At 32.6% G+C, this 22,214-nt stretch overlaps 1 protein-coding gene across 5 annotated transcripts in view; it reads left to right on the forward strand.

The window, feature by feature from the left end:
- The window catches only part of LOC128202655 (segment polarity protein dishevelled homolog DVL-2-like), a 51,256-nt gene that overhangs the window by 4,437 nt on the left and 24,605 nt on the right, over window positions 1-22,214 (forward strand). For 3 of the 5 annotated variants that reach the window (XM_052903685.1, XM_052903686.1, XM_052903689.1), the window contains exons 5-14: window positions 40-126; window positions 5,186-5,336; window positions 10,140-10,236; window positions 10,632-10,701; window positions 12,065-12,152; window positions 13,007-13,135; window positions 13,864-14,084; window positions 14,669-14,800; window positions 15,915-16,082; window positions 18,362-18,379. In XM_052903685.1, the coding sequence (XP_052759645.1) occupies window positions 40-126; window positions 5,186-5,336; window positions 10,140-10,236; window positions 10,632-10,701; window positions 12,065-12,152; window positions 13,007-13,135; window positions 13,864-14,084; window positions 14,669-14,800; window positions 15,915-16,082; window positions 18,362-18,379 (1,161 nt within the window). The remainder of the gene's footprint in view (window positions 1-39; window positions 127-5,185; window positions 5,337-10,139; window positions 10,237-10,631; window positions 10,702-12,064; window positions 12,153-13,006; window positions 13,136-13,863; window positions 14,085-14,668; window positions 14,801-15,914; window positions 16,083-18,361; window positions 18,380-22,214) is intronic. The other 2 variants (XM_052903688.1, XM_052903687.1) reach the window with 2 other exon arrangements.

Consider the following 22,214-nt stretch of genomic DNA (forward strand, 5'->3'; position numbering starts at 1 on the left):
AACTAGTGAAGCTTCTAACATGTAGATATTTTATCTTAGATGGACGGCATCGAAGCTCGCGTCACAGCTCACATAAAATGTGCAATCATAGCTGTTGTAGAGATAGCACAACCTCTAGTCTTTCTGGTAAGCATTCATAACCCCAGAGTTCACAACCGAGTGTGGTGGTGTCAGGTCAAGTGTTTCTTATTGATTAAATTGGTGATTAAAGATCAGAAAGGGAACTTAATTTGGTTTTACTAATGATGCATTAACAGGGATCATGCTAAACCACGTAAACAGTTAACCCAACCCTACCTTCCCTACCTGTTTTTGAAAAGGGAGTTACTGTAACCAATTCATTTATTTTGGCTCAGGAAGAAATTTTACTAAAATTAGGAAGAGACAGCAATCATAACTTGTTTTCTTCTATGATCTATTTAAATAAACTCCCCCCCCCTCAAAATAGACAATTGACTGCTTATGGTTAGGCTTATTGGCCTCCTGTCTCCCTTTAGCTTGATCCCTGAACTAACAAACCCTGCTACATGCACCACCTCTAGCCTTCCTGATAAACAATTGTTACCCCAGATTGCACAACTGGGTGTTGAAAGAGTAAGTGTTTCTGGTTGGTAAAATGGGTTTATTTAAAGAGAAGAGGGAACTAATGGGTAAATTGATCAGAACTTTATCAAATTTAACTATATGATTACTGACATTGTTAACTTTTAAACTATTTTTTGATGTGCTAACTCATTTAAATGAAGCAAATACAGATAAAACAGTTGTCTTATATTTTGTTAGGAGCAATGTTTATTCAATACACTTCAAAAGCAGTATAAAAGCAGTAAATATTTTTATTTTATTAACGGTGATGTTAACAAAATTCTGAACAATCGGCCCAACTAATCAATTTAATGTTGAGGTTAATTAAGATACATAGTCTATGTATAAATTGTACAGTTATAGTTTCTTTATACTTTGTTTAAAGTATTAATTAATCATCCAAATGTGTTTGCTTGTATACTAACAAAGCCTGCTGGGTGCACACCTTGCACTAAAAAAAGAGAATGAGCATGACATATTTTAGCCTTTGTATCACTGCCTGTGCTTCAGCAGCGCGCGCTTTAAGCAATGAATTGCCATGACGACCACCCTGATATACCAAACCAAACTGCTAAACTAATTGGGAGATTTACTAGTCACATGATAACCGTGGACTAACAAATGCACTTTGACTAAGATTCAATGCAATCTTTCATTGAACGAATTAGGCAATTATCAGGGGGCGGCGTCATATCAATTCATTGTGTTGCTTATATTTATTGTAATATTTTGTACAGATTATGTGTGCAGTGAATTTTTTTTTTTTGCACTATTGATATATGAATTTCAGAAATTGCTCTTTGCAAATGCCTTAATTCAGCTTGGTGCTATGATTATGGTGACCTTTTCATACACAACAATGATTAAGTAAAAAATAAATAATCATAATTGACTAGGTAGTGATATTTCATGGTCAGGGAAGTGATTTGTATGCAGAATTAGGTGGGTCTAATCGCCACAGTGGCATAATATATAGAGGATAGTTGTAAGTTACATATTGGCTTATCAGCGTACACCAGGGCTTCTAAAAACCGGCAATTTGCCAGTCTGGACCGTTTTTGACCAAGCCAGACCGATTTCAGTTTCAAAAAGTGTAAAAAAAATCTGTCTGAAATTTTCTAAAAAAAATTGTAATTTCGGTCAAAAACGACAAAGTCAGTAAAAGATGTAGAAATTGTAATACACAAACATTCATTGGTCATCACACATTCAAAACTACATCCAATAGGTCATAAAGTGTCTTGGTTACCATGAGACCGATGCGACCAGCTGCTTTTTCCACTACGCTGATCACTCTATAGCCTATCTGTTAATTAGCAGACGCTTGTTCAATCACGTGTTTTGGTATAAGCAGAAGACACAATTAAACAAACTATGTGTTAATTATCTGCTTGCAGCTTTCCTGATTAAGTGTTAAAATCGGTCCATAAAGATAAATGCATGTCATTGTTAATCCGTGAAAGCATTAAAATACCGAATTAATTAACGTAATAATATATAGGATATCAACAGCGATATGCTTGATTAACTACACAGTCTGACAGCTGAGTCCGCCGCTTACGTCATATTTATTCGCAGTAATGAAAAAATCGTTGTTGATATCACACTTTAAGCTTGTTGCCCCGATTATAAATCTAGATATATACTACTATTCAAGATTATCAGTTGAATGTTGACCCACTAAAGAAGCATTAAGCAAATAAATCATAATACTGTTTCACTTTTTGTCGTCTGACCGGCTCCCGACAGCCACAGTTAATTACGATCGCAGTCTTTCTTGTTAGAAACGCCGCAGAACTCGATGAGAATCTCATTTGAATTAAACTTGTATCAATTACTATCCGAATCGGCTATTCTGGCTCTAGAGCCCTCTTACGTATTGCCACATCGCAAAAAATATTGACAGAAAAGATGTCGCGAAAATGTATGACATTTCTATAAAATCGGACTATTGAACAGGTCTTTCTTTTTTTGAGGGGGGGATTTTTTGGGGGGGGGGTCGTAGCCTGGTCCAGACCGATTGAGGTTCCAAAGTTTTAGAAGCCTTGGCGTACACTATATTAATTTCACTTTAATATATGAAAACTATAGTATATAAAGGATAGTTTATATTGTCATTCGTATAGTAACAATATATTGTCCTAGAATATAATCTTCAAATATACAAATAAAATTTGTGCATTGAAAGAACAAGTATGTGATTTAAAAATTAAAGACAAAAAGGATAGATTGAAATAAACTGATTAAATTTTTCATTGCAATATTAAGCGGTAATATGTACAATTATTTCTGCGTTCATTTATGGATGACCTGGCTCCATATTCAAAAGGTCCTGAGTTTGAGTTTGACACTCAGGCAGCAGTCTTAAAAGCGAAATTTTAATTTTGTTGTAAAAATGCTATTACAGGAGTAAATACGGTCAAAAGTGCTGTATCCGTTACAAAAGAATCTGCGTGTTCTACAACGTCTTTTGTCAAAATAAGCTATATTATAGATATTATAAAACATTTAAGATTTCAATTTTCTGAGCCAGGGGCTCAAGGTGTTAGTTATTCAGTTATCAACGATTATGCAATACAGCCTGTAGAATTTGAATGCTAACAATAAATTGTCGTTTTTTATGTGACAAGTTCAATGGTTTATAAGTGATAGTGGCATTGTGATATTGATACAGCCATGTGGATTTTATGGGTAAAAAGTAAACAAACATTCATTTACAACCTTCTAATGTGTTTTACGTTTTGTTTGAAGTGAGAAATTAAATATTTCACTACAAGTACAAATATGATACTGACAGATGAATGGTATTGTAATAAATATGAACATAGGACCTGAGTCTAAAAAAAGAAAGTTAGATGATACAAATAAAAATATGCAAAGTTCGTTGTTTTGGCTCTCATGATTTAAAAGATATCAAATGACAAAATGCATCTGTTCAAGAATAAGATTTTCAAGGGGTTGGGTTTTCATGCTCGCTCTAAATGCATCTTATATATGAAATGTTTTTGCACTTTGAATCAACTAAATTTAAACATTTTATACCATTGGGATGCTGTTGTGTTTTTTTTGCTCAGAATGACTAGAGAGTATATTAAGTCAGCAGAGTAGTTGGAGGAAAATAAATGCTTACTTTGTAAGAGTTCAGTGTAAAATGCTGTGTAAAAGCCTTTTAATTCGCCAAAGCACATGGTGACCTTCTGAATCACTCTCTCAATAAAACCAATTAATGACTAAATCGAAATTTCGCGGTTGTTTTTGTTACATTTTGATGTTTGATGGTTGTCAAATCTCTTTTGAATGGTTATATTTGAATATACTCTAAAGTTGATTAGAAAGATTCTTTGACTAAATCCAATGCAATAAAAAAAAAATATATATGCATAGGTTTGAAATTGGTGCATTTTTCATAATTTTCAGTGCATTTTTACGAAATTAATCACTTTTTTGAGCACTGAAGGTCACACATTTATTACATCATAATTGGACTTAACAATTTTTTAGGTAAGGTAATGGATACATGTGAATATTGCTGGCTGCCTATATAATATCCTATTTAAGATCAAAGAATACACGAAGTATTTAACCCCTGCGTATGAAGTTAGCTAATTCTTTATGAATCACAAACCATTGCGAGCTGTCCTGCTGATTCCATGATTTGTTTTCTGCATTTTCCTACTGTTTTTCCCCCAAGGTTAGGACCAGGAAACGTAATTGGAATATCAGGAGAGAAAGCTTTTTTTGTGTCGGCTTAATGATAGTGTTTGTTTAATCATAACACAGGTTTCTGGGCAATGTATTCACAGTGGTTTTTAAAAGTCTTATTTATGGAAATATTAGAAAATACAATTATTTTGCAAACTTGCATTTTATTGTGCATTCTTCAAACTCAGAAAAAAAAACCCGCAAAATTCATGTACACTTGAATCAGAAATATAATGATGGAGAAAAAACCCCCGCAAAATTCATGTACACTTGAAACAGAAATATAATGATGGAAAAAAAAACCACTGTCTCAAAACGTAGGCGGTCTTACCAAATATTGTTAGAAATTGTCTTGAAATATTAGCTCCTGAAGTTCGTAATGAAATTTGCACAGCCCTTGAGAAGGTGCCAGCAGTTAGAATACTAAACAGCTTTTCTCTGACTTAATGCTGCATATTGTGTTTTCAGGGTTGTTTGATCCCATCTCTCTGGCTAGTTTTTCGAGCTTTGAATTGAAACATTAAAAATTCGTAGAAACGGAATGAATCACAACATTAGTTATATATAATTTTTTTCTGTTAAATAAATTGAAAATATTTTAAAATAGAAGAAAGCTAAGGTTAATACATCTGACAAAATTTTATTGACTGCTCCATCTTTATAGAATTAACTGTTGACTGCTTCATCTTTAAACCAATAACTGTTCACTGCTCCTTTTTTAAACACCAAACTATTGACTGCTTCATCTTTAAACATGCATCTTTGGACTGCCATATCTTAAGACAATGAACTGATTACTCTTCAATCTTATAACAACAAACTATGACTGCTTCATCTTTTTCAACACTGCCCAATCTTGCACATGAACTAAAACCCATGACTGCTCCTTTTTTTCCAGCCCACCCACCAAGGTTGAACGGTCATGCGAAACTGGACATGCGTCACCCGGGACGACGGCCACATGGACACTCATATGAATCCTCCACGATGATGAGCAGTGATCTAGAAACCACAAGTTTCTTCGATTCAGAAGATGATACAATGAGCAGGTGAGATAAAAAGGATAACCAGTCTATAAAAAATAAATTGCGAAAACCATTCCACAATATTGAACAGTGATCTGGAATCTAAAAGCTTCTCCATATCAAAAGCACTCAACAGGTATAAATATAGCTAGATTTTAAAGTGATGGAATTGTCTCAAAAGAAATTGTCCATATGGTTATGAACCACAGTCATGGAATAAGAAAAACATGATGTTAAAATAGTTTTAACTGCCTCATATCATTAAATTCATTTCAAGAATTTTCAATTGATAAAACAACTTTTATTTATGTCTGAAAATAATCTTGGTTCTTTCAGTCTAATTTGTTTACAAGTTACATATAGCAAGGTATTTTACATGACCTCCATGACGGCTCTATTGTTAAGTGCCTGGTGCTAGAAGACCTGGGTTCAATCACTGAGTGCATATTACCAAAGGTGGTTAACAGTACCAGAGTAGCTCTCTCACCTAGTGCTCAGTAGTTGCACTAGGAAGCTTGGAATACTCAGTACTTGTCAAACCCATGAAAGGGCACTTGGAAGAAACACGGTGTTTGGTCGAAATAACAGCAAGAGTAAATGACCCTTGCCCTTATTTGCCTCTCGCATTATCTTTTCCCACCTGCTATCTCTTCAACAACAACCATAAAGACTACTTAAAGTTAAATAATGAAATAAGTTCATCAGACTTTCATGCGCTTATAATATCGCAATTTCCGTTGAAAAAGTGCCAAATTTCACACCAAAATTAAATTTTTCCCAATGTGCAAAAGACTGCTTCTGTAAAAGAATTATGATTTTTTTTTTGAAAAATAAACAAGATTTTCTCAAAAGAGCTTAAACAGTGAATTGTTCAGAATATTGTATATAAAAAAAGAGTCAAATTTATTTTGCATGATTTTAAATTCTCCCAATGTCTGGAAATATTCCCTATTTCCCAATTCTGTGGTTGAAATAGTTCCAAAAATAAATAACTGGAAAGCATTTATCTATAATTATGAGGCCTAAAAAAAATACATTTGGTTCAGGTTACCCGACCCTTCCTACGAATTAGGCGCAACCCTTCCGTTCAAATAGTCAGGTGGTATTTTTTTATGTGTGTGTTGCAATTTAAAAATTAAAAACCTTAGAGCTATAAACAGAAGAAAAATTTACCACAATACTCCAAAGATTACAATAACGTTCTTACATAAAGCCAAATTACCAAAAAAATACATAAAAAAAAATGACAAAAAAAAATTAAAAAAAAATTGTTTTGGCCTGAAGTAAAATCAAATCATATTCTTTGAAGGATTTGGCAGTGTCCATTTCCAATATTTATTTATAAAGCATAACAACAAAAAAATACATAAATAAAAACATTTTTATTTTATTTTTATGCCTGAAGTAAAATCAAAATCATATTCTTTGAAGGATTTGGTAGTGTCCATTTCCAATGTTTATTGATCATGTTCAGACAACTGATAAGTATTGATAACCTGGGATAATCGTCCCTTTGAAGTCTCTATCATGTTAGATTTCATTGCCAACTTAGTTGAAGCTTTTAACATAAAACCTTTTTGGAGGTACTGACAGTTTGCATTAACTTTGAAGATGAATTTGAAATAGAACATTTGGCTAAGAACTGAATCATTTTTCTGCAGGATTTTTCTTTGGTATTTAGATAATTTGTATAACCAGTATGCATTTTTGCCTCATAACTGCATTTTTAAACAAGATTTAAGTCATATTCAGAATTCCAATGCTTTGATTATGTTTACTTTGAGCTTTCAACATTTAAAAAAAAAAATAGGCCCTGTAAAATTCAGTTTGTGCCACATTTTTGGCATTTATGAGGAGTTTTGCAAGTGTTTGCCTATTTCTTGTTAAAAGAATGGTATTATAAAAACAAAATTTACATTTTTATCATATGAAAATAACATCTGAATCTTTTGCATTGAGCTGTAAGTAATTATGAGAAAAACATCTGAAATCAAAGTCTAGCATGTTGATAAATTCAATTAGAAAACATCTTAATGGAAAGCATTATATCAGTTTGTGAGAAGTGTGATAATTGATCATTAGCTAATGTCGAAGAAAAGTTTCCTGAAAATCAGAAAAGTTTCCTGAAAATCGGGATGTTCTGTTATTGATAGTGTTGTTTTCTGGTTATTTTTGAAGATTTTTGTTTTATAACTTTGTGAAAAATATTTCCTGCATGGTAATTTCGTCTTTGTCTTTATGTTCTAATTATTCCATGTCTGAAATTCAAACCTGGCAAATATTTATTGTCCGTGCTTCATATCAACTTGAGATTCTTTCAAAATGGTTATTTATACATATTGTCTTCATATTTTAATCATTCTATGTCCGTTATATCCTCAAATCTAGCAAACATTTATTTTTTCCGTCTGCTCAAGAGGCCGTTTGATTGTCTGCATCGAGTGATTGATCACAGTCTGTTGATTCTGATGAGGGCTTTCGTATTTTTTTTTCATTCTTTGTAAGTACAATATTGATTCAGTCTGAGAGTGAATTGTAAAACCGCACATATTCTGTATGACAAAGCATGATTTATAATGGACTTGGTGGGGATAAATCATAGGAAGCTATTTTTCTTGTTTTTAAAATATTCCAGCGTCCAGACTTAAGACAAATAAAGTCATATTTACAATTGATTGAAAATATGTTTACGTCTCTTTGGGCACATTTAATTTATGACAATTCCATTGTTGATATTTAAAGGGACTTGCTCCTGTTTTTGTAAAAAAAAAACACTTTTTATTTGTATGGCTAAATAAAGTATGGCAAATTATTAGAAGAGTAAAAACTAAGATACTAAAAGCTGGAACCCTTCAGCAAATGTTGATATTTGCTCAAATCTTTGAAGACCACAATTTTTATTGGATATCACCTTTGTTGTTGTGTAATAAATTGATTGACATTATTATGTGATGTTATCAATGTATTGTTAAAACATCAAAATATCCATCGCTCCTGGTGGCCTGATTGTGAGGGCGCCTGTTTTCTATTTTTTTCTTGACTCGACTGACAAGGTTTCACACCCCACTAAAACCAACATACTTTTTGTGTCGCCTGAAAAGACGACATATAGGGGTTACTTTTGTCGGCGGCGGCGGCGGTGTCGGCAGCGGCGGCGTCCGCGTCCCATTTTCGCTTGTCCGGGGTATATCTCCTAAACTTTTAGTGGTATCAACTTGAAACTTCATATGTACATAGATCTAATTGAGGGCAAGTGCAGTGCACAAGAACTGTTACTCTTGCTCTTGCTTCCATATTTTTAGAGTTTTGCCCTTTGTTATTTTTCATGCTTAAAGTTTTGTCCGGGGCATATCTTGTAGAATATAAGAGGTATCAACTTGAAACTTCATATGTAGATAGATCTCATGGAGGGCAAGTGCAGTGCACAATAACAGTAACTCTTGCTTTCTTAGTTTTAAAATTATTGCCCTTTGTTAATTTTCATGCTTAAAGTTTTGTCCGGGGCATATCTTGAAGAATATAAGAGGTATCAACTTGAAACTTCATAGCTAGACAGATCTCATTGAGGGCAAGTGCAGTGCACAATAACAGTAACTCTTGCTTTCTTAGTTTTAAAGTTATTGCCCTTTGTTAATTTTCATGCTTAAAGTTTTGTCCGGGGCATATCTTGAAGAATATAAGAGGTATCAACTTGAAACTTCATAGCTAGATATATCTCATTGAGGGCAAGTGCAGTGCACAATAACAGTAACTCTTGCTTTCTTAGTTTTAAAGTTATTGCCCTTTGTTAATTTTCATGCTTAAAGTTTTGTCCGGGGCATATCTTGAAGAATATAAGAGGTATCAACTTGAAACTTCATAGCTAGATAGATCTCATTGAGGGCAAGTGCAGTGCACAAGAACCGTTACTCTTGCTGCCATATTTTTAGAGTTATTGCCCTTTGTTAATTTTCTTGCTTAGGTTTTGTCCGTGGCATATCTCGTAAACTATAGGAGGTTTCAACCTGAAACTTATTCCGTAGGTATATTTGATTGAGGGTTCAAATGCCACCTACACTTGAAAGTTAAATGGCAACATCATTGTCTATAAATGAATAAAATGCCAATCTAACAGCTATAATGTCGACAGTAAATAATTCGTCAGGCGACACATCCGACTCGCGGAGTTCTAGTTTATACTATAATTGTATTTTTTCTGCAATTACAATATAGAGTAAAATAATTATGAAATAAGTGTTTTTAGATGCGTTACAAGGAAAACTTATTTTTGGTCCAAAAACATGAGCGATTTCCTTTACTAATTGTAAAAGCATAATTCATAAATTATATCTTGTCAGTATGACAGTGAAGTTTTTCTTTAAAAAAAAAAGATTCAATAAATAATAAAAGAAATATGCGTAAAAACTAACAAATCTGGTGGCAATGTTGACATAAAATGATTTAGAAAAAATGTATAAATCCGGATTTGTCCATCAAATAAAAAATAAGTTAAGGAATAATATTGAGGTTAAGAGTTGTGTTTGACTCCTGCTTAAAAAGGTTGTGAGTTTGAAAACTGCCAGTGAAAAAAACATTGTCATTCATGGCCTCTCAAAATCAATACAAATACTGGTATTTACCCAGAAAATAGAATCCAGAGTGATCCAATTATAATCAAACAGCTGTTCACGCAATTAAGCCAAAATGAATAAATATAGACAAATTAAGTTGTTTGTATTTCAGATTTTCTACAAGCACACAGACACCAACTTGATAGTTCAGTCAACATGGTTGTTTGATATTTTCAAAATGCATATTAAAAATGTTCACTTTTTTTTTAATTTTCAGATATACCACAAACACAGAGACAACAGCTAGGTCATCCAGTCGATATGGCCGCCTCAAGAAGCGACGACGGAAACATAGGCTGCCTCCCATCAGTCGGGTTAGTCAAGGCTAAATGCAGAGTATCTTAATTAAACAATGGGCCGAGTGTTAAGAACTTTTTTAACGTGCTCATTGTTGACCTTGAAACTACTGCTCTGGAAGTTAAATGAATACATTTGTTATCTGCAATGTTTCTAACAAATTTTAAGACAACTGTTTCAGCTGTTCTTGTTTTATTTAAATACATGAGCACATTATCAAATAATTGAAAGTTAACAAGAATCTTGTTTACTTTAACAAAGTTATAAACAATCAACCGAATATCCTTTAAAAAAAATGAAAGAATATGTCACTCAACATGCATCAAAATTGGTCCAGCTGCATCCCTTATGTTTAATGTGATTTGATTAATGTGAATCTACATGTAAAATATATGGTGTTCTTGTGTTTCAGGCGTCGTCTTTCTCCAGTATCACAGACTCCACCATGTCACTCAACATCATCACCGTCACCCTCAACATGGGTAAATACTGCATTCTGTCTTGTTTAGTATGTTTTCTTAACATTGTAACCTTCAACATGGGTAAATACTGCATTCTGTCTTGTTTAGTATGTTTTCTTAACATTGTAACCTTCAACATGGGTAAATACTGCATTCTGTCTTGTTTAGTATGTTTTCTTAACATTGTAACCTTCAACATGAGTTTGTAGTACAAATAAAACGTTGATCGAGTACTGAAATTTGAAAATCAATGTTGTTCACGATTGAAGTCTGCAATAATTGAATGCGTAATCAAGCAATCGATTATTGCTATTTTATTCTCTAAAAATATGGTCGAAATTATTTTGTATTACATTTTCTCTTTTCATTGAAGAATTACTTGTAAATAACAAAACAACAACATGATAAGTCACTCTATGTCTGATTCATTGATAAGTTCATTTTTAAGTATGTTAAGTAACATTTATAAATGGTCAATTGCAATTACAATAAAATAAAATAAAATAAAATACAAAAAATGATGGAAATGGCTTGACAAATTATTTCCATTACTCAGTGATAATTTTAGACTGGTTTAACCATTTTGAGTCCCTAGAACATAGTCCAATTTGTTTTGGATTTCTTTTGAATTTATCCAATTTAGTTTGACACTAATCTTCTCGAGAAAGTAGATTGTATCCTAATGCTTTGGTCAACAATATTCCTTTCTGTTGATGATATGCACTGTCCGCCTTGAGGAAGTCAATATTTATATTATATCACTGTTTGAAATAGACCATTCTGAGTAAATGAATTTAATAAATTTTATTTGAATAAAAGATTGTTTTACTGCTTGCTTAAACAAATTTATTTGAACTTGCAAGTGCAGCCATGAACTTCATTACTTTACATCAGTGGACTGAAATTCTTGATCCTTAGTATGCTTTTTAATTAGGATGATTTTTATAGTTTCAAGAAAAATGACATGTCTCTTAATTTTATTGATTCAACAATGTTTTCCTGCATGAAAGTTTGCATAGAAGGCAATGCTCCAGCCAGTTCAGAGAGGGCACATTTGATGCGTACTGAATGAGCCTTAATGGGGCACTTGCAAGGGCCAATGTTTAATTCTTATTGTTTATCTGTTGTTACTACATTTTGTATTTTCAATACTTAGAGTTTGTAATAAATACCTTATCTGTTATCTTTACTTAAGTTTCAAAATAAGGTATATTTATTATTTTTATACTTATTTCTGATAATTGACTCAAACAAAAGGGCATAGCAGGGTGTAGTAAAAAAGTTAGCAGGGTGCTGGAAAAGGGCAGCGGAGTGCCCAACCCTGCTTTTCAGGCCAAGCTGGAGAACTGGAAGGTGATGTCAAAATTATCCTTTTTTGTTTCAGACACTGTGAACTTCTTGGGTATCAGTATTGTTGGTCAGAGCAACAAGGGAGGTGATGGGGGCATCTACGTTGGATCCATAATGAAAGGGTATTAATGTCTTTATTTAGCAAAACAATGAATTCTAGGCTTTCTTGCTTATCAGGATTGTTGGTGAAATATGTAACACAATGACAACAAAGTTTAGAATAATAAGGTACAGGATTGAAAACATACTGAAATGAAAAGGTACTGATATTATACAGAAATTTTAAGGCGTATGTAGAGGAATGTTAACGTTCAGTCATGATCATGAACAGGAATGATTATGTTCAGGTATTATATAATTCAGATATAATTGTGATCATAAATAATTGTGAAATGAAGAATGAGAGCTTTCAAATTGCCCACCCCCCTTTATAGAAATAACAAGATTGACCTTAAAATTTGATATAATATTGATTGGTACTCATGTAAAATTCACATTAAAAGGGTATCTGATGTGTGGATGAAAAATAATATAACCAAATGACAATCAGTGTGTGGTTGAAGAAAATAATATTTAGGCCTAAAAAAAAAATACATTTGGTTCGGGTTACCCGACCCTACCTACGGAATAGGCGCCGACCCTAACGTTTTTATAGTCAGTTTGAAAAAAATAAAATGAAAAACTAAAAAAAAAAAAAAAAAAAAATCTTTTTTTTTTCTTTTCAATATTTAGTTTAAAACCTTAATTGCTTATATAGAAGATAACTTTAACACTATTCTCCAATGATGAAAATGACATTCTTATATAAAGCCTAATAAAAAAAAAAAAATAAATAAAATAAAAAGCCTACCTACCCTACCTATTTTTGAAAAGGATGTAACCCTAACCAAACAATTTTTTTTTTTAGGCCTTATAAATATTCAATGAAAAAGTTTCATGAAAAAGGTTTTTTGCAAACTTACGTCCCACTTTTCAGGGGAGCAGTGGCACAAGATGGTCGGGTTGAACCAGGAGATATGATTCTGGAGGTCAATGGTGTCAGCTTTGAGAATATGAGCAATGATGACGCTGTACGCACACTACGTGAGGCTGTACAGAAACCTGGGTAGGTAAAATATGTGAAATAGTCGCTCCAGTTATTGAGGTACAGTCTTGTGGGGGGGGGGGGGGGGGGGTTGTGTTAAACTGGCAATCAAGGTTTATAGTTTGTATGTTGTTATAATAGCTTGATTTTGAAGACAGCTGAGAAATTATATAAATCATTTTAAGTGTCTGATCTAGTATCCCAGGAGGTAGTAACATCTTTGTTTAAAGTCTGACACCCATAACACAAGACCACTCTCACCATAGAAAACAATACATGATTCCTACTTGGCTTGTATTTTTTTTTACAATTTTGTAAAAATATGCAAAGAAGCTATGAGGCTGTGTGTAGGAAAGATGTGATATTCCTTTGCATATGTTGCCAAGATTGTTGGGTAGATCAAGAGGAGGTAGTATTTTTGAGAACACGGTCAGTTTTAAAAATGATCAAGCTGTATGCACACACACAGGTGAAATATAGCTTTTCGTGTTTACTATGTGGAATATATTGCAATTTTACACTGAAATAAGAAAATATACTCTATTTCTTATTCCAGTAATTCATCCTGGTCCGACTAGTTGTCCAAGCACTTGTTCCAGACAGTGAAATAATGTTTTCCAACCAGTTAAATGAAAGCCCCCTACTTGAACTGAACACCGGGCATTCACAAGTTTTTCTTTAAGTCCATTTTTTTTTATCTGTTATCTGTATAAAAAATTATTTAAACCAAATTTCTTGTTCTATTCCAGGCCTATCACCCTAGTTGTAGCCAAATGCTGGGACCCAAACCCCAAAGGCTACTTCACCGTCCCTCGACAGGAACCAGTACGGCCCATTGACCCCTCCGCATGGGTGGCACATACGACAGCGCTAAAACAAGAGTACCTGCAACGGGGAGTGCCGAGTCCGTCGCTCAGCAACATGACGTCGACAAGTTCATCAATATCTAGTTCAATACCAGAGTCTGAGAGTAAGTAAATGGCAAATGGGAAATCATAGTTGTCGGCATCGGCAGTGAGCAATCACTTTAACCTTTGCAAGCACTTGACAACTGTTCAAGATACACATGTTGCAAGAGACAAAAGAAACGTGTACAGCTAGGACCGTTGTAACTCTGGTTTTAATAATGAAGCAGTAGCCTCTTGGTTGACTAGAAAATAACCTGATGACCATTGGCGTTAGCTCACTGGCACAATTGCTTATCGTTTAGAGGTCAATTTATTTTTATTTATTTTATTTTTCAAGGGGATTTTTTTCCTGGGAAAAATATACACTTTTTCAGGAGGGGAAATTTGGTCAACAAAAAGGGCCGAAAAAACACTGCATATATATATATATATATATATATATATATATATATATATATATATATATTTATTAATGTATAGAATCTTGGAAGGATGTCAGAATAGTTTATTTCACTTCAAGCCTATTTGTTGACCATGGCATGAATTGCGTCCCATAGATAAGGGTTCTGAAATGTGTTTCAAAACATAGAAATACACAAAAACGAATAATGTATAAAATAAAAATAACACTAAATTTTATTTCCAGGGTTTGACGACCTTAACCTGACAATCAACACGGACATGGCCACTGTCGTCAAAGCGATGGCATCGCCAGATTCCGGCCTTGAGATTCGTGACAGGATGTGGCTCAAAATTACCATACCTAATGCTTTCATAGGTAAGGAAGGGGTCAGGCTTTGAAATATGTAGCTTGTTGTCAAAAATCAATGTTTATTGTGATAGATATAAATGCTTTGGCCTCCTCCATTTCTTGCTTTTAATTCAGATTTTTGACGACAACAGTTATACTGCATTCATAAAATTATTTGTACCTTGTTTACCAAAATAAAATAAATAAGGTAGTAAATAATAATCCAAAAGCGTGATTTTGTTTAGAGTCTAGAGAAATCTAGTTGTAAAGGGTCATGTTCTTTAATCTTTCATTTTAACATGGTATCGTACTTATTTAAAGTTGATAGGTGATTCCATTGGCTGGAAATGTAAGTTATATCAACTATTTGACTGTTCAGTATTGATTGTATTGCACTCTCAGAATTATAGCTCCTCTTTTAAATGTATTGAGAAAAAGTCATCCAATAAATTCCTCCTCTACGAAATTTTTCAAACAAGCAAAGAATTGAGCAAAAAAGTCATCTTTTTACCGGCTAATTCCAATATGTACTTCATTGATGAGGTTTTCTCCCCTTAACTGAGAATATGTCTGTTTGTTATATCTAGTTTCAATTGTTTTGTGATTGTTACCTCCCCTTGACCATACTCTGACTTCATTGGTTTTTCATGAAAGTCTGTGCTGACTGATGAAAAGTACTCATCAGTTGGAAAATTTAGCATTTCTTAGAAACACAAAACTGATTAAGTTACAGAACTGAAAATATTCTTGTTTCATTTTATATTATCAAACTTATTTGCATTTAAAGAATTTCTTAAAAATTTGACATATTCATAACTCGTGTTTGCTGCTTTGCAATGTTGTCTGTCTCCAATTGAGTGTCTGTTAGGCCATGTGTGTTTAGACCACATCATGGCTTAATTTTGTATGATGCTGGTTTGCTCCTTTAGAGTCCATGGTATAGTCTCTTTCTTGAATACTGCATGTTTCACACTGCTTAGTTTTGCCTTACTAGTTCTGCTCCTGGTTCAAAACTATGAAATCTGGATTTGAATTTACTCAAGTGGATAGTCTTTTTGGAAGTGTTGAGTCAAAAGCTGGCCAATTGAAAGGCCAATTATTTATTTACTTTCTTTAAAATGCAATTAATTCTCTCCCATAGGTTCAGATCTGGTGGAATGGTTGTTCACTCATGTAGAGGGGTTCGCTGATCGGAGGGACGCTCGAAAGTATGCGTGTAATCTGCTGAAAGCTGGGTTCATTCGACACACGGTCAACAAAATCACCTTTTCGGAACAGTGCTATTACGTCTTTGGGGACTTGAGTGGAGGTAAGATAAAGGATTTTTGTGGAAATAATTTTCTCTTTTCCGCGCCCCAATTTTTCGAAACGTTAGTTCTTTATTATAGGATTAAGCTAAGCACAACTTTTGTTTTTCTATAATTAGGGATATATTTAATTTTGAGAACTGGTATACACATTGGTCACTAGATGACGTCTATTGATTTTGGGCTCAGTAGGTCGAAGGTCAAGATCAAAATGACCGTAGTATGTCAAACAAGTGTTTTAATCATCTGTAAAATATTTTGGAGATACTAAATACCAGCATTAAAGGGTGTTTAAAATATTTAAGAACATGAATATTACTTATTGTAAGCACATGTATGTGACTATTGTTATTATGGACTTAATATGTTAAGGGATTACCATTTAAAACTGTGTTTCCCCATGATCAACTATGCTTACAACATTATATTTTATGCACTAAGATAATTATAATAGCTATTGTTGTAGTGAACTACTCAACATTTCCATGTGAAGAATCTATTACGACGGACATTCTCAAAATATTGTTGTTTCCTTACTAAACAAGGTCTATAGGTCAACGACATCATCAACATGAAGGGGCTGTCAAATTAAAATAAATTTGTTTTGTAATGAGTTAATTTTTTTAAATAAGTCATAATTATTATGATTGTTAAAGATTGTTTTTATTCATTGAACCACATTTTTCATTTGACAGCAAGAATACTTTCATATTTGATTAATGAATTATGCAAATAAGCATGATTTCTAAAGTTAAAATAGTTCAACTAACATGTTAAATGTCAAATTCCGACCAAGTTACCTATTTTTATAGCCAATTTGATGTATGAATTGACTAGTAAAAAATTACAATACTACTGAAAGTTTTTATTTACTCTAATGATAAATGATTACGTTAATGTGTACCCTGTCAAATTTATTTGTTTTTATGACCTATATTTGAAATTAAATGCCATCAAAATCTATTATGAAATGTAGGTTTTGACTGGTGTGGTTCTTAAATATGGAATATATGATGGAAATTTTTCCAAAAAACTCAGCTTTCAGTAAATTAACATATCCAGTCAGTGGGTCAACGTGTTGTACATCACATTTTTTGTATATAATTGACAAGTTAGGACAGTAATCACCCATTATTTAATAAATATTTGCATTTACTCATAAACTACTACTGTTTTATGACTGTTTAGTGATAAAGTGTTTTTATTGACTGTGTTTTGTCCTATGTAAGTCATAGTAAATCCATCAGCTGTTGATCCACATGAGCTGGAAAGTTTTTGTTCCCGTGTCATGTAGTTCATGCAAGAATATTTTCAATTTGTCTAAAAAAGAAATATTTTGGGGACTGACTATTTGCTTTTACCGATTTTAAGAAATGTTAGAAATAGATTTAAATGTATAGAACTCAATTATAAAACTAAATATAATTTCATTTGGAATTTGGAATTTAATAATAATGATAGATATTTTAGGAAAAGAATTTGCAGTCACATAAAAGTATCATGTTTTTTGTATGATAGTCACTATGTGAATTTATTGTACCATCTATAATTGTTACATGAATTGTTGTTTTATGAAAATATTGTCTTTATTTTTAATCATAATAACAATTTATGCCATTTTTTCATTCATGGTTATCATGTTAATATTCATATAGTCATATCCATATCTTATTTCAAAGATATCCATATATCATGTCCATCATATTCATATTTTGTTGCCATGGTAATTTTGTTCATATTTTATTTTTTTGGCAATCAAATTCCAATGGTAATCATTATCATATTTCTTGTTTCCATGGTAATCATGTTTTTAGTTCTCGTTGCCATGGAAATAAATCCATATTTCTTGTTTCCATGGTAATCATTTCCATAGTAATCATATCCATGCTTCTCATTTCCATGGAAGTAAAATCCATTTTTCTCATTTATCATATACCTATTTTTTGTTCCCATGGTAACTGTATCCATATCTCATTTACACGAGAATCATATCCATTTTTCATTTCCATGAGAATCATATCCATTTTTCATTTCCATGATAATCATATCCATATTTCATTTCCATGATAATAATATCCATTTTTCATTTCCATGATAATCATTTCCATATTTCATTTCCATGATAATCATATTCATATTTCATTCACATGGTAACAATATCCATTTTTCATTCCAATGGTAACAATATCCATATTTCATTTCCATATTTCATTCCCATGGTAATCATATCCATATTTCATTCCCATGATAATCATATCCATATTTCATTTCCATGTTTCAGGTGGCATGATTTACCCAGGTGAGTGTCCGTTGCATCATGTACTCATTTTTAACCTTGTTTGAAAGGCCGCACCCAGCAAGAATTTGGAACATTTGAAAATTGGAAACATTTGGAACATTTTTTTCGGTTGAAATGCCCAATAGCCGTTTGGCTATAAACATGTTGTTGGTCATTTGCTTCCTAAACTCCACCAGTTATTCAATCAATTTGCCATTATTGACTTTGCAAAATCTGACTGTTAATGTTTTGCTGTCACATGCCCTTGGCATAATGTTAATTTAATATACAATTTGCTGTCGGAATTTTAAGTTAGTATATTCATAATTATACAAATTATGCTCAGTTTTAGTTATTTTGTCAAATGAATTTCAGTTTTATCTATATGGCATTTAAAAAAAAAATGTAAGAAAGACCAACACCTGAGGTACCAAATGTCTTATGAGGCTTGCTTGGGGTGGCGTTAGTTAGTTGTATTCAGTATTCTGGAAGTAAATCCCCCGTTCATAAGGTAACAACACAGTCAAGGGTGCAGTTTCAGCGGTATGAACATATGCATGTACTTAAAATCAGTTGCAAAAATTGAATGAAATTGCTGAAATTTGCTAAACTGGTGAAAACAAGACTCAATATCATAATTGGTGCAGACGTTATAAACTTGGCCGAGCTATGCCGCTGGCCGAGATTGAACCATTGAGGCAAGTTTACTGTGCTTTAATAGGGTATTCCAGAATATTTCAATTAGAAACAATTACATTTCACATAGACAAAGATAAATTGATCTGTTAATTAAATGTCTTGAAGCTATATTGTAGTTTAGATAACTGTTTTTAGTCACTATCTTATCAAGAAGTGTATTGTTGGTTTGTAGTTTCGTATCTATAATTCTTGGAAGTGATGACTTATATTTACCCCCCAAAAAAATGACAGGTCTTGTTTTTATCTATAAAAAGAAATTTGTGATACTATTAAAGTAACCAAGATGTTTTATTGACCTTAAAGTTTTTGGCTAGTGTGTTGTTATGAAGAAAAAATGTCAAGGTAGTGTCATAGCCTTGGTGTTGTAGTCATCAGTATGGCCATTGTTAAAAATCATTAATCTTGGCCATCACTTTAAAGTCATTCACGATATTGAAATCAAACTTGGTACACATGTGCCATAGGCACTCTGCACCTGTATAACAGACCTACATTAACAAATAACCTCTTAAGTATCAAAAAATGTCTTTAACCTCACACATTAACTAACACCTAAATAAATGTTCATCCCTTTTTGCATGTAATTTAAAAAATAATACTATCCAATAGGCCATAAAAATGTGTGGTAGTTGTTCTTAGCAGACTTTATGATATTTTCAGAAGATATTATGCAAAATGATGTATCTATTACTTTGATATTTATTTGATATTGTCATGGAATATTCGTTGTTAGCATTTTTGCAGTGCTTTGCAGGCCATGTTCTTGGAACGAGATTAAAGTTGGCTGCTCTTTAAAACTATTCCTTAAGATGTTTTTCTTTTTATTTCATTTTAAAAACATCACTTTTTTTCAGAGGTAAAATTCTTTAGCAAAAATGCACATGTTTTGAACTTCTTATTTAAATCTTATTTCTGTTATTGTGTATTTCCCAGGTTAGCTATAACTAAAGTCAAATATTCCCTACAAATATGAGGAAGCCTCTAGTTCATACTGGACTGTTTAAATAAACATACATAAGAAAAAACACTAAGTCATGATATTTCTTGTTTCTTGTTTTAAGCGAACTTAATTGCTCGTTTATGGTGCCAGCCGTCAGCTGTTGGACACATGTCAACGAGTGAGAACTTTGCATAGAAGGAACAAGGAAGGATTAGAATTTGTGGGATAAATGCTATAAGGAATTATCTTGCATTGGGATGTATTAGGTTTTGTTACCCTCTGCCGTTAACCCTATTATGAAGAAAAAAATGTTCTCCTTATTTTGAAAATTAAAATCAACCCCTGTATTATGTTTCCGGAATCATTAACCAAGATTTCATTAACCAAGATTTGTTTTCAGAATTGATTGAGGTTCTAATGACATTTATTTTAGAGTGGATTGTAAAACTGATCTAAGTTCTTGTGTTATCTTAAGGTAGTTACTTCAATCTTCCATTGAGGCCCTAAAAATTAAATTCAACCTGTGTATTTTATTTCCGGAATTATTAATCATGTATTTTTCAAAACTGATTGACGTTTAAGTGACATATTTTTGAGTGGATTGTAAAACTGATCTATATTCTTGTGTTACCTTTAGGAGGTTACTGCAATCTTCCATTGAGGCCTTAAAATTGAGTTGATAATATAATCAGATGATCACGATTAATTGCTTCCTGGTTTTTAAGCTTGTCTTTCTTTTAACCCTTAAGCTGCTGATGGCGATTTTAAAAGCTTTGCAAACAGCTTGGAACCAGACCAGACGCCGAGTAACTCGGCGCCTGGTCAGGTTCCAAGCTGTTTGCCACTCAGTCAATATATCCCCAAAGTTTTAAGTAAATTGAAAGAAATTTAGAATAAACCAGACGACATTTTTGAGCAGACGACAATTTACCCAGCATGCAAAGGGTTAAGGAAACAATTTGGAGAATTGTGATAGTCATGGTGTTGTCACTTGGGCATCAGCTAATAGTTTAACTTTGTCCATAATTCTAATACTGTTCAAGATATTCAACCAAAACTTGGTACACATGTTCCCATAGCCAATATGCAAAGGTTCAGCAAAGCCCATAACTCTAGCTTTAATAGTCATTGAATTATGTCCCTTATTTAAAAGCCCTGGCATTGGCCTCACAGCGCTCCTGATTTCTACTTCATTGTCACCTCGTAATGATAATGTTCAAATATAATTTTAATTAGGCATAAATCATAAACAAATTTGATAAAGCTCATGTATTATGCATCTGCTGTTATTTCCATGAATTTAACTGTTGGAACCATAGTTCATTACTTATGAGTGAATTAAATTCAGACTCCAATTTTATTAAATTCAGACTCCAATTTTATTAAATTCAGACTCCAATTTTATTCAATAGAGTGTAATAATTAAAATAGGAAATAAAAAAGGCATTTAGAATATTTATCAAATATTGTTTATTTTATCAAATTAAGCATATTTTTTTTTGCCAAAAAATATTTTTATTAAATCATCGATGTCTGTGCTTTACTGTCAAAGTCTGGGTTAAGTTTTATTGTTTCCTGTTAAGGCAAATAAAAAATGAATTGATGGCTTATGACATTAATTATGTCGTAAAAGAAACAATTATCATGCCCCATAAAACAGCATTAAGGAGGATTATGTTAAGGGTGTTACAAATTTTTTGAATAATAATGTGTCATTTTCACGGGGTAACTCAACAGTGGAAAATTCATATTATAAATAAATAGATTGTCAGTATTTTATTACTAAAAACATTAATTGTATAAAATTCTATTTATTTATATAAAACAGAATGATTTATTTATTCTTTGTTATCATAGAATGATGTGACGATGTTGCGCTTGACCTATGAAAAAACTAGTAAACATTCATTACTTAAGTATGTCGTTAAAGATGGACAATTCCTTTTTTCTTTGTCAAAGATTGAGGTAATTAGATTAATTAATTTGGCAAATTACGCAAAATTGTTATTGTGGTTTTACAGAGAAGAGTGTCAACAAACTGGTCATGCTCACGATGAAACATTAAAAAATTCTCACCAAAGGCGCTCAGGAGTGTTATCAAACTTGTCATGAGTTCCCTGACCGCATTTGGTCTTTAATCATTCTGAAAAATGATCTTATTCCTCATCAAAAGCCTTCTTCGTACAGTGTTAATGAATTGGTCATGCGGGGTCTGAC

Source organism: Mya arenaria, chromosome 9 (assembly GCF_026914265.1).
Source record: "Mya arenaria isolate MELC-2E11 chromosome 9, ASM2691426v1".
Classification (NCBI taxonomy): Eukaryota; Metazoa; Mollusca; class Bivalvia; order Myida; family Myidae; genus Mya; species Mya arenaria.